The sequence below is a fragment of the Melospiza melodia genome, chromosome 25 (assembly GCF_035770615.1).
Source record: "Melospiza melodia melodia isolate bMelMel2 chromosome 25, bMelMel2.pri, whole genome shotgun sequence".
NCBI classification, from domain to species: domain Eukaryota; kingdom Metazoa; phylum Chordata; class Aves; order Passeriformes; family Passerellidae; genus Melospiza; species Melospiza melodia.
The window spans coordinates 10,573,477-10,587,608 of NC_086218.1; the positions used below are offsets into that span (position 1 = coordinate 10,573,477).

At 45.9% G+C, this 14,132-nt stretch overlaps 1 protein-coding gene across 1 annotated transcript; it reads right to left on the reverse strand.

Annotated features, from left to right (window-relative positions):
* Positions 1-2,729: 2,729 nt before the first annotated feature.
* On the reverse strand, positions 2,730-5,928 carry LOC134429390 (thioredoxin-interacting protein-like). Its single transcript, XM_063176543.1, has 8 exons — positions 5,499-5,928; positions 4,885-4,957; positions 4,626-4,773; positions 4,255-4,357; positions 3,907-4,163; positions 3,658-3,814; positions 3,416-3,564; positions 2,730-3,331 (listed from the first exon to the last, which is right to left on the reverse strand). Exons 1-8 carry the CDS (start codon positions 5,746-5,748, stop codon positions 3,275-3,277), a joined length of 1,194 nt encoding a protein of 397 aa, XP_063032613.1. The 5' UTR covers positions 5,749-5,928; the 3' UTR covers positions 2,730-3,274.
* Positions 5,929-14,132: the final 8,204 nt, after the last annotated feature.

A 14,132-nucleotide genomic window follows, 5' to 3' on the forward strand; every position in this document is an offset into this window, starting at 1 on the left:
TGTCACCCCCCCCATCTCCGTGCCTCAGTTTCCCCGTTTCTGAGGGTCCCTGCTCCCAGTTTAACCCAGTTTGGAAATTCCCAAAAACCCCAAAAAAGCCCCAGAATTTCAGGCTGAACCCCCAGAGCTGCCCTGGCACCCCCAGGAATAATGAGGGAGGTTTATGGCCTTAATTGGTTTAATTAGGGCTGTAAAATGGGGAGGGGGGGGGGCAGAGTTCAGCCCCTGGGGTGGAGCATTTTAGGGGGGGGGAAAAAATCAACAATTTTAAGGGGAAAATCAACAATTTTAGGGGGAAAAAAGCAACAATTTTAGGGGCAAAAATCAACAATTTTAGGGGGAAAAATCAACAATTTTATGGGGGGGAAATGGACAGATTTGGGGGGGGGAAATCGACAATTTTAGGTGGGGAAAAATCAACAGTTTTAGGGGGGCAAATGAACAATTTTATGAGGGGGGAAATCCACAGATTTGAGGGGGAAAAACCAACGATTTTAAGGGGAAAAATCAACAATTTTAGGGGGGAAATGAACAATTTTATGGGGGGGAAATCGAAAAATTTGGGGGGGGGGGGGGAATCAACAATTTCAGGGGGAAAAATCAACAATTTCAAGGGGAAAAATCAACAATTTTAAGGGGGAAAACCAACAATTTTAGAGGGGAAAATCATCAATTCCAGGGGGAAAAATCAAGAGTTTTAGGTAGGGGAAAATCAACAATTTTAAGGGAAAAACGGACAGTTTTAGGGGAGGAGAATGAACAATTCTGAGGGGAAAATCAACAATTCCTGGAGGGAAAAAAATCCAATCTTTTAGGGGGGGGAAAATCAACAAATTCAGGGGGTGGGGTGGCCAGTATGGGACTGGGGTGTCTCCCTAATTTTTTTGGGGGGGCTGTGGGAGGTTCTCCCTAATTTTTTTGGGGTTTTTTTTGGGTGCGTTTTCTCTATTTTTGGTGCTGTCTGTGCCTCCCCTTTCCCTCAGCCCAGCCCATCTGGCCCAGGGCAGGGTGACCTTTTCCCTCCTTGGCCGTTGTCCAAAATGGCTCAAATTCCATTAAAAAAAAAATAAAAAAAAAATTTAAAACCGGGGGGAGGAGGAGACAGCCCAGCGATTTTTGGGGGGGCTCCAAGTGGGAGAGAGGGTGGGGAGCCGAGCCAAGGTCGTGGCCTTGTTTTTTGGGACAGCGGGACCTTTCACCCACATCCCAAAAACTGAGCCCGGGGTGCTGCTCCAGCAGCAGGGCCAAAAAAAGGCTGGAAAATCGGGAATGCTGCCCTGCCTGCCTCAGTTTCCCCCGCTCCGTTTCCCGACCCCCTCCGTGCCTCAGTTTCCCTTCTTTGGGCTGTGTTTTTCTGCTCAGATTTTTTGGGGTTTTTTTGTTTTTCTTTTTTTTTTTTTTTTTTTTTTCCCTGGAAAAACCAGGAAAACCCCAGAAGAAAAGGCAGGAAAAGCAAATTGTGCCTCAGTTTCCCTGCTCCGTTTCCCAACCTCTCCGTGCCTCAGTTTCCCTTCTTTGCACTGTTTTTCTGCTCTGATTTTTTGCCTTTTTTTTTTTTTTTTTTTTTCCCTGGAAAAACCAGGAAAACTCCAAAACCTCCCCCAGAAAAAAAAAGCAGGAAAAGCAGTTTGTGCCTCAGTTTCCCCACTCTGTTTTCTTCTCTCTGTGCCTCAGTTTCCCTCCTTTTATTATTATTTTTTTTTCTCAGCTTTTTTGCTTTATTTCCCCTGGAAAAAATCAGTAAAACCCCAGAACCCCCTGCAGAAAAAAAAGGCAGTAAATGCAGTTCCTGCCTCAGTTTCCCCACTCTGTATTAATCTCTCTGTGCCTCAGTTTCCCTTCTTTGTACTGTTTTTTTTTTTTTTTTTTTTTTTTTTTTTTTTTAACTTTTTTCCCCTGAAATAAACAGGAAATCCTCCCAGGGCTGCTGCCAGGAAAACCTCAGAAATGCCCCCAGAAGAAAAGGCAGTAAATGCAGTTCCTGCCTCAGTTTCCCCACTCTGTTTCCATCTCTCCGTGCCTCGGTTTCCCTCCTTTTATTATTCTTTTTTTCTCTTTTTTTTTTTTTTTTGCTTTTTTCCCCCTGGAAAAAATCAGTAAAACCCCAGAACCCCCTGCAGAAAAAAAAGCAGGAAAAGCAGCTCCTGCCTCAGTTTCCCCACTCGCCCCAATTTTAATCTCTCTTTGCCTCAGTTTCCCTTCTTTGCGTTATTTTTTTTGTTCAGCTTTTTTGCTTTTTTGTTTTCCTCCTGAAAAGAACAGGAAACCACCCGAGCTGCTCTCAGAAAAAAATAAAAAAAAAAAGGAAAAGCAGTTCCTGCCTCAGTTTCCCCACTCTGCACCCCCAGCTTGTTTCAATCTCTCTGTGCCTCAGTTTCCCTCCTTTTGTTACTTTTTTCTCCTCAGCTTTTTTGCTTTTTTTTCCCTCTGGAAAAACCAGGAAAACCCCAGAAAAAAAAAAGCAGGAATACTCCCCTGCCTTAGTTTCCCCACTCTGCCTGTTTCCATCTCTCCGTGCCTCAGTTTCCCTTCTTTACCCCATTTTTCTCCTCAGCTTTTTTGCTTTTTTTTCTCTCCTGGAAAAACCAGGGAACTCCCCCAGGGCTGCTCCCAGAAAACCCCCCCCAAAAAAAAACCCCCAAAAATTGGGAAAATAGTTTATTTCTATCCCGATTCCAAGGGGGTTCCTGCCATCCTCCCACCCCCGAGACACACAGCAGACAGCAGAATAACTTCATTTATTTATTACAACTTTATTACAAACTTTGCCCCCCAGGGGCTGCGAAAAAAAAAAGTACAAAATTTGCATTTTTGTGCTTCCCACCCCTCCCCGATAGACTATGTACAAAAACCAGAGTACAAAAGATCGTGACACCGACTCTGTGTCGCGACAGGACGGATGCACGATGTCACAGCGCCCCCTCCTCCTCTCGGCGGGAGCGCCCAGAGTCACGAAATGAGGCTGGAATTAATTAAAAACCACAACTCCCTGCCTGTCCCTGTCACGACAGGACCAGCACCGCGCCAGCCGAGATCTCCCAGCTGGATCTGCTTGGTCTCCCCACAGTTCCTTGAGGGGTTTTCTGTCCCTCCAGATTCGAGGTGGGGAACGCAGGAATTCCTCGGGAACGATTCCTGGGAGCGCGCGGCAGCTCCCGGGGCTGCAGGAACCCCTCGGGAAACGTAGGAATTTGCAGCAGCTCCTCAGGAATGTGACATTTTTTCCCTTTTCCAGACGCGCTGTGCAGTCAGAGCCCGGGTGTGGGTGCGGAGCTCACTGGACGATGTTGTTGTTGGTGTTGTTGTTGTTGTTGGACACGCAGGGATCCACCTGCGAGCAGCGGGAGGGTGAGGAGCCTGCACAGGTGAGGAGCCCATCGGCCCCACCCGGCCCCGGCGCCGCTGCCGCGCTCACCTCCGTGTAGGTGGGGGGAGGCATGAACTTGAACTCGGGCGCGTACATGAAGATGGGGCTGTCGAAGCCGTCGGGATCGTCCAGCAGGGGCGTGGTGGGGCTCTCCAGGCGGTGATCCTCGGGCACGATGTCCAGGTAGCACGGGGGAGCTGCGGGGAGGCAGGGAAACGCTGATGAGCTCGGCTGGGACATCACAGAGGGGTTCTGGACACCCCAGCCTGGGCACATCCCACCCCGCTCACCCTCGGGAGCGTCGGGCAGGTTCAGGTCCACCCAGCTCATCTCGGAACTGGTCTGACTGGCCATGCTGGAGCTGCGGCTACCGATGCCGGAGCGGCTCCCGATCACCAGGGGCAGCTCCAGGATGATCTTCTTGGAGCCCGGGACGCTGACGTAAATCTGAAACAAAAAAACACCCCAAACTCAGACATCTGCAGCACAAAACCCCAGAGCGACAAAAAAAACCCAGAATAAAGAAAATGAGAACTCACCTGCAGGAAATACTCCACCCTGAGGATGTTGCAGCCCAGGATGGAAGGCTTCAGCTTCCTCACGCGGATGGTTTTGCCCCGCCACGACTCGGAGGTGCCCGAGATGATGTGGTTGCCACGGACGCAGGAGAGCTTCTGGGAGAACACCTTGGTCTGCCCGTTGGCCAGGTAGGTGTGCTTGGCCACGATGGCGGCCTTGGGCACCACGATGCGCGAGCAGGTGTTCTCAAAGTCGGCGTTGATGCAGATCTCATCGCCTGCCAGGGGAATGACCGATTGTTAGAGGTGTTTGGGGTTTCCCCGAGGTGCCTGCCCCAACTGCAGCTCCCTGTTCCCAGCAATCCTCACCTTCACAGAAGCCCTTCCTGTCGATCTGGGCGCTGACAGACACGCGGCCATCGGGGATGAACATGCACGACACTTTCTTCTCCTTTTTGGCTGCAACTGGAGACTGTGGGGAGAAGGAACAATTAAACACTGGTCCCATCTTGTCCTTCCAACCCTTCCTTCCCCCTTTTCTTCCTTCCCCTTTTTGCAGCCGAGCCTCGAATTCCCCTGGAGTGCCCAACACGCCCCACCCAGTGTCAGTTTCTGGAATTATCCACACCTCCTTAATCCCACCCTTAATCCCGCTCAGATCTGATTAAAGCCACCACGGGCTTGGGCTGACCCTCCCCCAGGGCTTTTCTCGCCAGCCCTGAGAGAGACAAGGGGCTCACCAGCAGTTCTGGGGTGTTCACATCCACAGGATCCATCACCTCGAAGCGTTTCTTGATCAGCTGAGCGGGGCAGGACGGGCGCTCCAGAGACGCCTGCACCCAATAATCCACAGAGCCGTACTTGCCCTTGAACGTGGTGCCCAGCGGCCTGGAGACAAACAGGGGGTCACTCCAGAGCCAAAACACGGCTTTTCCAGTTTGATTCCAGTTTAATTCCAGTCTGATTCAACCCCAGTGGCAGCTGCTGCCTCGTACTCACCCCTGGGGCAGCTCGAAGCCGAATTTGTACTCGTACTTGTTGCCGGGTCTCAGGATGACTGAGCCGTCGTCATCTGGAGGAGGAAAAGGGCAGGGAAATCATCAGGGTGATCCCGAGCTCCGAGGGTGTTGGGTAACCCCTGTCCACACCCCGGGAACCCCGTGTTCTCTGCCCGCACCTCACCAACACCCCGGGGCAGAGCTGAGCGTCCCGCTGGCTCCACCCCAGCTCCGGTTTCCCCTTTATCTCCCAGCTCCAGCCCCAGGGTGTGATCCTGTGCCCGGCCCTGGCCGTGCCACCGCTGTTCCCAACCCCTGTGGAGTCAGAACACACCACAGCAGCTCCCCAGGCTCTGATTTTGTCCTTCAGCTCCCAAACTTCGACTTGGCTTGGCCAAGTTACTACGTTTTTTCTAGATTTAGTTATTTTTCCCAAACTCCAGGCACACCATTAAGGCTGTGCTGGTGATCAAGGGTTCTGAGGGTGCCCTTCCCAAACCCCCTACCCCATCCAGCCTCACCACACCCCTTTTGTGCCCAACCCCTGAATTGGGTTGGGTTTATAAACCAATATTCAAAGCCACCCTCACCACTTTTCCAGCCCCATGGCCTCACCTGTGGGCTGCTCCTCAAGGGCCAGCACGTCCTCGAAGCGCAGGTACTCCATCTCCTGCCGGCACTGGGCCGGGCCCTTGGCCCAGGTCACCCTGGCCACGCCACACGCCAGCACCTTGACGGCGGTGACACGGGTCACCTCGGCCACCTCCACCAGCACTCGCCCGGCCACCTTGTCCCCGCTGAAGTAAACCTTGTCGGGCTCGCTGAAGGCCACAGCGAAGTTCTTCACTTTCTTGAACATCACCATGGCTGGGGTAGGACGAGGAGGAACGGTTTGATCAATTAAAGGCTGCAGGGTTTTATCCCTGTAGGGCAACAAAATCCGCCCGAGGTTTAAAAAAAAAAAAAAAAAAAAAAAGGAAAAGGGAGCGAAGGCTTTGTTGAGAGAGACGCTGCGAAGTTCCCACAGGAGCTCCTTGCCCCGGGACCTCAGCGCTCTGAGGGAGCCGCTGCTGTCTCCACCTTTTATAGGCTCGGGGTCCCCGCCCACCCCCGCCCGCGCCTGTTGCTCCCGGGGCCGCCACGCTGAGGGCGCGTGGCCGGGCGTGCTGCTCGCGTGATCAGCGCGCTGATTGGCTGCCGCTGCCTTGTTTACGGCAGCACTGACCAATCAGAGCAGCGCCCGGGGAGCGTGGACAGCGTGTGAAGGAAAGCAGCGCGTGTTCAGCGGGGGCGGGACGGACGGGGGTGGAGTGACAGCTCGGGGGACCAATGGGGAGCGAGGATGGGCGGCGGCTCTGGCCAATGGCGAGCGCGGAACACGATGTCATGTTCCCAGGGTGGGGGGGGCACGGGGGTGTTGTTCCCAGTTTGGGACAGGCCGCGTTGTACTGGGAGTACTGGGAGCGGCCCTGACGGGCCCTGAGGGGTGGGGAGCCTTCACCTCCTTCCTCAGAATCCTACCCCCAACTCAGGGTGTGAGAAATGAAATCTGGGGGCGCCTCCATTGCCCTCCCTCAGCCCCCCCCCCAGTGAACTCTCCCCTATTAATTTGGGTTAATTAGGGCGGATTTGGGGTACGGATGAAACTGGGGGTGACTGAGCAGGATTTTCCCTTTGCTGCTGCTTCCATCCCCTGGAATCCTTCAGCTGCTTCTGAGGGGTTCCCTCACTGCCTTGGGTGGTGTTTTCACACCCCCCCCTGCACACATTCCCCCCTCATTATTTGGGGTAAATAAGGGTGAATTTGGGGGTTCAGCATAAAAACCTGAATTTGGGGGTTCCCTCCCTCCTTCTGGTGTATTTTTTCCTCCTTCTGGTGTATTTTGGGGACTGTTCCCACCACCTCAGTGGTATTTTCACCACCCCCCCCTGCACACACTCCCCTCTGTTATTTGGGGTAAATAAGGCTGAGTTTAGGGGTTCAGCATCAAATCTGGGGTTCCCAAATTTGGGGAATTTGAATCTGGGCTTCCCTCCCTGTTCCTGGTGTATTTCTGGGAGTGTTTTTTGCTTCCCACTCAGCTTGGGGACACTTTTCCCCCAAAATATCCTTCACAAACATCGACCCAAGCTGCAGCAAACACTCAAATCAATTCCATAACCCCTGGCCCTGTTTTCCAGCAGGGATTTGAGCACTAAAACAGAATTTCTCCTTCTTTCTAACCCCTCCAAAAGAGACTAATTTCTGAGAAACTATCAGATTTCCCTCCCCACATCAGCATTGCTCACTCCAGGACAAGAATTTGCTTTTTTCGCTTTTATTTTCCCCCAGTTTTTGGTGCTTTCCCACCTCAGGAAAATTCAAAGGAAGGAGGAGAACAATGTCCATGGAGCCCTGGCCCTGTTTTGAGCAGTAAAACAGAATTTCTCCTCCTTTCCAACCCCTCCAAATGAGACTCATTTCCCAGAAAATATCAGATTTCTCTCCCCACATCAGCATTGCTCACTCCAGGACAAGATTTTTCTCTTTTTCCTCCTTTTTTCCCCCCAGTTTTTGGTGCTTTCCCACCTCAGGAAAATCCAGAGGAAAGAGGAGAGCAATGTCCATGGAGCCCTGGCCCTGTTTTGAGCAGTGAAACAGCATTTCTCCTCCTTCCCAACCCCTCCAAAGGAGACTTTGGTTTCTGAGAAACCATCACAATTCTCTCCCACGAACATTGCTCACTCTAGGACAGGAATTTTGATCTTTTTCCCTTTTATTTTCCCCCAGTTTTGGTGCTTTCCCACCTCAGGAAAATGCAGAGGAAGAATAACAATGTCCATGGAGCCCTGTCCCTGTTTTCCAGCAGGGATTTGAGCAGTAAAACAGAATTTCTTGTCCTTCCCAACCCCTCCAAAGGAAACTTTGGTTTCTGAGAAACTATCAGATTTCCCTCCCTACACCAGCATTACTCCACGACAAGAATTTGCTATTTTTCCTCTTTTTTCCCCCCAGTTTTGGTGCCTTCCCACCTCAGGAAAATGCAGAGGAATAACAACAATGTCCATGGAGCCCTGGCCCTGTTTTCCAGCAGGGATTTGAGCAGTAAATCAGAATTTCACATTGAGCATTGCTCCACTCCAACAATTTCCTCTTTTCCTCTTTATTTTTCTGCCCAGTTTTGGTCCTTTCGCAGCTCAGGAAAGAGAACAATGTCCACGGGGCGAGCCAGCAGTGGAAATAGGAGTGGCAGCCATTTCCAGGGAGGTTTTGTTGGGTTTCTGTTGTTTTTGTTGGGAGTTGTCCTTCAGGGTTGTTTGTCCCGCTGTTCCTGGCGCTTTTCCTGCCCTTCTTCCCCCCGGAGTTAATTCACACCTGATCGTATAAACCGATAAACTCCGGATAAAGCCCGGGGCATAAACTGCCCTCCTGCCAAGCCACAGGACACAATTCCACCTTGAGAAGGGAATTAATTATTCCTTGCTTGGTGCACAGTGGAGGGAATTCAGCTTTTTCACTCTGGTCCCTGTTGTCTCCCACTAGGAAAAAAAATGATGAGTTCATGGAGAATTAGGGATTTATAATTATAATTAAATTATAATTAAATTATAATTAAATTATAATTAAATTATAATTATAATTATAATTATAATTATAATTTATATAAATATATAAATATAAAGAATGTATTTCTATTATATGTGTATATATTTCTTTCTATACTACACGTTTATATATCACATATTTACATTTATCTGTATTCATTTATATTTGAAATGTAAATATATAATATATTTATACTATCTGTTTATCTATTTATCTATTTATATAATACCATTAATATATTTTAAATATATTAATATATTGATACAATGTATTAATATATCGATATATTAATATATTAATATATCAATATTGATAGAATACATTTAGTATATTAATATGTATTAATTATATACTATATTATTATATTATATTATATTATATTATATTATATTATATTATATTATATTATATTATATTATATTATATTATATTATATTATATTATATTATATTATATTATTCATATATTTTAAATATATTAATATAGTGATACAATGTATTAATATATTGATATATTAATATAATATATTAATACATTGATAGAATACATTTAGTATATTAATATGTATTAATTATACACAATATGACTATATTATATTATATTATATTATATTATATTATATTATATTATATTATATTATATTATATTATATTATATTATATTATATTATATTAGTCTATATTTATACTTTATATATTTCTATAATATATATTTCTATATTATGTAACAATAATTTCTTTTTATAATATAAATATATAAAGTTTTATAATTGAAATATAAATATTTTGAGATTTATAATTATAATAATAATTATAATAATAATTTGGTGAAAGGTGGGGAGCTTTTTCCAGCCTTCCCTGCCAGGGGATATTTGAGCCCTCAGATCTCTGCCCCTGTTTATGCTCTCCCTCTCCAGTTCCCATCCCCTCAGACACATTCCAGCAGAGCCAAAGGGCCAGGGAACTCGTCAGTGAAATGATCCCGAGCACGTTCCACATCCCAAAAATCCTCCCCGAGCTCCTCCAGCCCCGTCAGTCAGTGCTGCCCTTTCCCCCCCTGCCCTCCATGCCGGGCAATTCCCTCGAGGGCCAGGATTGCTCCAGGAATTCTGCAGGGATTTGGACGAGGGTTGGGATTTTCACTTGGGAAAAGCCAATTTTCCCAATATCAAAACTAAGAAAACCAGGGGAGGAATCACCAGGGCAGGGACAACATCCTGCTCCCGCTAAAATTTTATTTAAAGCATTCACTTCCCTCCAAGCTGTTACTTGTAAAAAGACAATTTTCCCAATATCAAATCTCCTTCAAAACCAAGAAAATCAGGAGAGGAATCCCCAGCAGTTCTGGGCATGGACTACCTCCTGCCAGCACTAAATTTAAGGCACTAAAATGTTATTTAAGGCATTTATCCCCATCCCATGGGCTCAGAGGTTCCCCAGGTGGATGGATGGGCAGAATAGCAGAATCCGTAATTTTTCCTGGAGCTCCTAAATAGGGAAAAAAGAATTCCAGGAAATCTGAATGGATCTGGGGTGGGGGATCAGGATTTTCACTTGGTAAAAAAACAATTTTCTCAATATCAGACCCAAGAAAATCAGGAGAGGCAAATCGAGAAAATCAGGGCAGGGACAACCAAGAAAACCAGGAGAGGAATCACCAGGGCAGGGACAACCTCCTGCTCCCACTAAAATTTTATTTAACACTCCAACACCCCTCCCATGGGCTCAGAGGTTCCCCAGGTGGATTGGATGGGCAGAACGACAGAATCCATAATTTTTCCTGGAGCTTTTAAATACAGAAAAGAGAATTCCAGGCCACTGTGAGTCACTCAGCCTGGGAATAACCCACTTCCAAAGCCACAGGGGCAGAAAATGAACCCTGGGGTGACTCAGCCAGGGGAAGGAATTGGGCACGGCTCAGACTTGTTTTTGCCAGCACAGCCCTCTGGTGCTGATAAGATCCGTGGGGCTTTTTTTTTTTTTTTTTTTCTGCTGCTGATAAGATCCTGTGCTTTTTTCTGCGCCAGGTTATCAGGGTTGGTTGCCAGGAGCTCCTGGGGCAGCCTGGCCTTTGTCCTTGCTATAAAAAAAAGCAGAATTCCGTCTGGATCGGTTGGAGAGAGGAGGATTCTTGCGGCCCTGCAGCTTCTCTGGGATGTTTATTCCATTTTTCTCACCTTATATGGTCCCTTCCAGCATATTCCAGACTGGGAAAGGGGGGGAGAGAGGAGCAGGGAGGGATCCAGAGTGGTTGGAGCAGGGGACAGAGTGTGCAGCTGGGAGCTGGGGTGGAAAAAGCATTTCCTCTGCTTGTTTGTGCACGGGGAACACTGGGAATGGAGCCCAGCTGGGGAAAAAAAAAAGGACTCTGGAACTGGGTTGGCTCCTGGAAAGCAGCTGCTTGTCCCACAATAATAAATATATATTTTATAATATATTATATATTTATACATTATATAAAAATATAAATATAATATAAATATAATATATAAATATAGACAAATATAATATAAATATATTATTTATATATTTATATATTTATATATAAATATATATATAATTTATAATATATTTATATATTATATATTATATTTATTTAATTTATTATTTTCATTATATATATTATATATTATATATTATATATTATATATTATATATTATATATTACATATTATAATATCTATTATATTATCTATTATATAATGTATATTTATATATTATAATATATTTTATTTCTTATAATATATTTATTATATATAAAGTATATATAAAAGTATATATATAAAAAGTATGTATATGTATATATATATATATATACACACTTTATATATATACTTTGTATATATATATACACTTTTTATATTTTTTATTTCTATATTATTTATATATTTATATATTTGTATATTTGTGTGTATAGTGGGAAATAAATTTATAGCCCAAGAAGAAACCCAAAGCCTTGCAGAAAACTGACATGCAGAAACCTGAAAATGAGAAATACTGACTTAGAAATACCATAAAATAAAATGAACGTTGTTGAGGAAAGAATTGAACTGAAAAGAAGTTTAGATACTTTTAAAAAATAGAGCTATAAAAATACACTATAATACTTTAAAAAAATAGAACTTTAAAAATACATTATAATAAACCCCACTAAGAGTAATTTTAAATTATTAGCTTTAAAGCATTTACAACATAGTGTAACAACAACTAATAAAACAAAACCCATTTATAACATATTATAATTAAAAATAGTTAACTTCTAATTGTAATAACATAAATTATAACATCTATTTTGGTAACATTTATTTCTATTATTTTATAACATTCATTTCTATTTTTATAACATTTATTTCTATTCCATTTATTATTTTTAACATTTCTCTATTTCTATAACATTTCTTTTTAAGATCTAATTATAACATCTCTATTGTCTCACCCTTCTCATCCCACTAAGAATAAAATCAACATTTTTAAAACACCTCTCAATTGCCCAAATTCTAAGTAAAAAAAAAAAAAAAAAAAAATTAAAAAAAATCCTTTTTTTTTGCTGTTTTGTCCCCAGCAGAGGATTTTGACCCCCATATTTGAGATTTTGCAGGGTCAGGGATCAGGATCCCTTTTCCCCTTCCCTCAGGGCTTGCACAGGAGGATTTTTTCCTGTCAAATCCCATTTTTCCAGCTCCCACTGCAGACTGGGGTGTGGAAATTCTCCATCCAGGTGGGATTTCCTACCCTGTTCTCTGCCCTGAGGGTGTTTTTTTGGAGCAGGGAGGGGGAGAGAAGGTTCCAGAAGAGCTCAGCCGTCCATAAACAGGGAGGAATTCAGATTTTGGGAGTGCAAAGTCCCGTGTTTGTCACCTTCTCTGGCAGGGACAGTGACAGCAGAGAGGGGCAGAGTCCCTGGAGCCCCTCAGACAGCAATAAAATGGGAAATTTTCCTCCTTTTCAGCAGCAGAAACTGCTCCGAGCTGGGAGTGTCAAGGTCAGGGAAGAGAAAGGTGGCTTGGAGCCATCTGGTGTCTGGAAGGTGTCCCTGCCTTGAGGAAAGTGATCTTGAAGGTCTGTTCCAGCCAGAACCAACCTGGAAGGAATTCTGGAATTCTGTGATTCCTTGTTGGTTGGGGTGAGGATGGAAATCCTGTAACTCTGGAGCTCCAACTGTGCCGCAGTGCTGGGTTCTGTGGACATCTAGAGGCTTTCCTGGGAATGGCAGAGGATTCTCCATCCATCATCCATCCATCCGTCCATCCATCTGTACATCCATCCATCCATCCATCATCCATCCATCCATCCATCCATCATCCATCCATCCATCCATCATCCATCCATCATCCATCCATCCATGGATTCCATCCACCCACCCATCCATCCATCCATCCATCCATCCATCCATCCATCCATCCATCCATCCATCCATCATCCATCCGTCATCCATCCATCCATCCATCCATCCATCCATCCATCCATCCATCATCCATCCATCATCCATCCATCCATCATCCATCCATCCTCCATCATCCATCCATCCATGGATTCCATCCACCCATCCATCCATCCATCCATCCATCCATCCATCCATCATCCATCCATCCTCCATCCATCCATCATCCATCCATCCATGGATTCCATCCATCCATCCATCCATCCATCATCCATCCATCCATCCATCCATCCATCCATCCATCCATCCATCATCCATCCATCCATCATCCATCCATCCATCCATCATCCATCCATCATCCATCCTCCATCCATCATCCATCCATCCATCATCCATCCATCCTCCATCCATCCATCATCCATCCATCCATGGATTCCATCCACCTATCCATCCATCCATCATCCATCCATCCATCCATCCATCCATCCATCCATCCATCCATCATCCATCCATCATCCATCCTCCATCCATCCATCCATCCATCCATCCATCCATCCATCCATCCATCCATCCATCCATCCATCCATCCATCCTCTGTATCAGGGCCACCATCTCCATCTGTCCCAGGCCACCATCTCCCTGTGTCCCAGGGCCACCACCTCCTCTGGACACCCTTCAGGATCTCAAACCCAATGCAGGAGTTCATCTAAATGGGGAAAAAGTGCCAACCATGGGGTGGTCCTGTCCCATTCCCAAATTACCCCACCCTGCTCCTCCTCAGGGCCACCCCGGGGCAGGCACAGCCTCTTCCCCCACCCCACACCCAGGAGCAGAACGTTGGCCCCAGTCTGAGTTGTTGATGTCAACAAAGTTGTTTCCACTGACGTCAAAGGACTTTGGATCGACCCTTCCCCTCCCTGGTTGATGTCACCTGCTCAAAAACACCTCAGCCTCTCCATCCAACTCCAGCAGAGCCCACTCGGGGGAATTCACCTCCCAGCTGGAGCTGAGGGGCTTCAGGGTGGTCTCCCATGAGGAGGAGGCCTCAGGAGAAGGTTTGGGTTGGATATTTTGGGAATTGTGTTGGTGGGAAGGGACGTCAGACGTTGGGACCGTCCTGGACGTGTTCAAAAACAAGTGGATGTGGTGCCTGGGGTCACGGGTCAGGAGTGGCCTTGGCAGTGCCGCGGGAGAGTTAATGATTAATGATCTCAGAAGTTTCTCCAACCTTAATGAGTCCATAATTCATCAGAAACAGCTTCTCCACGTTGTAACCCAGCTGT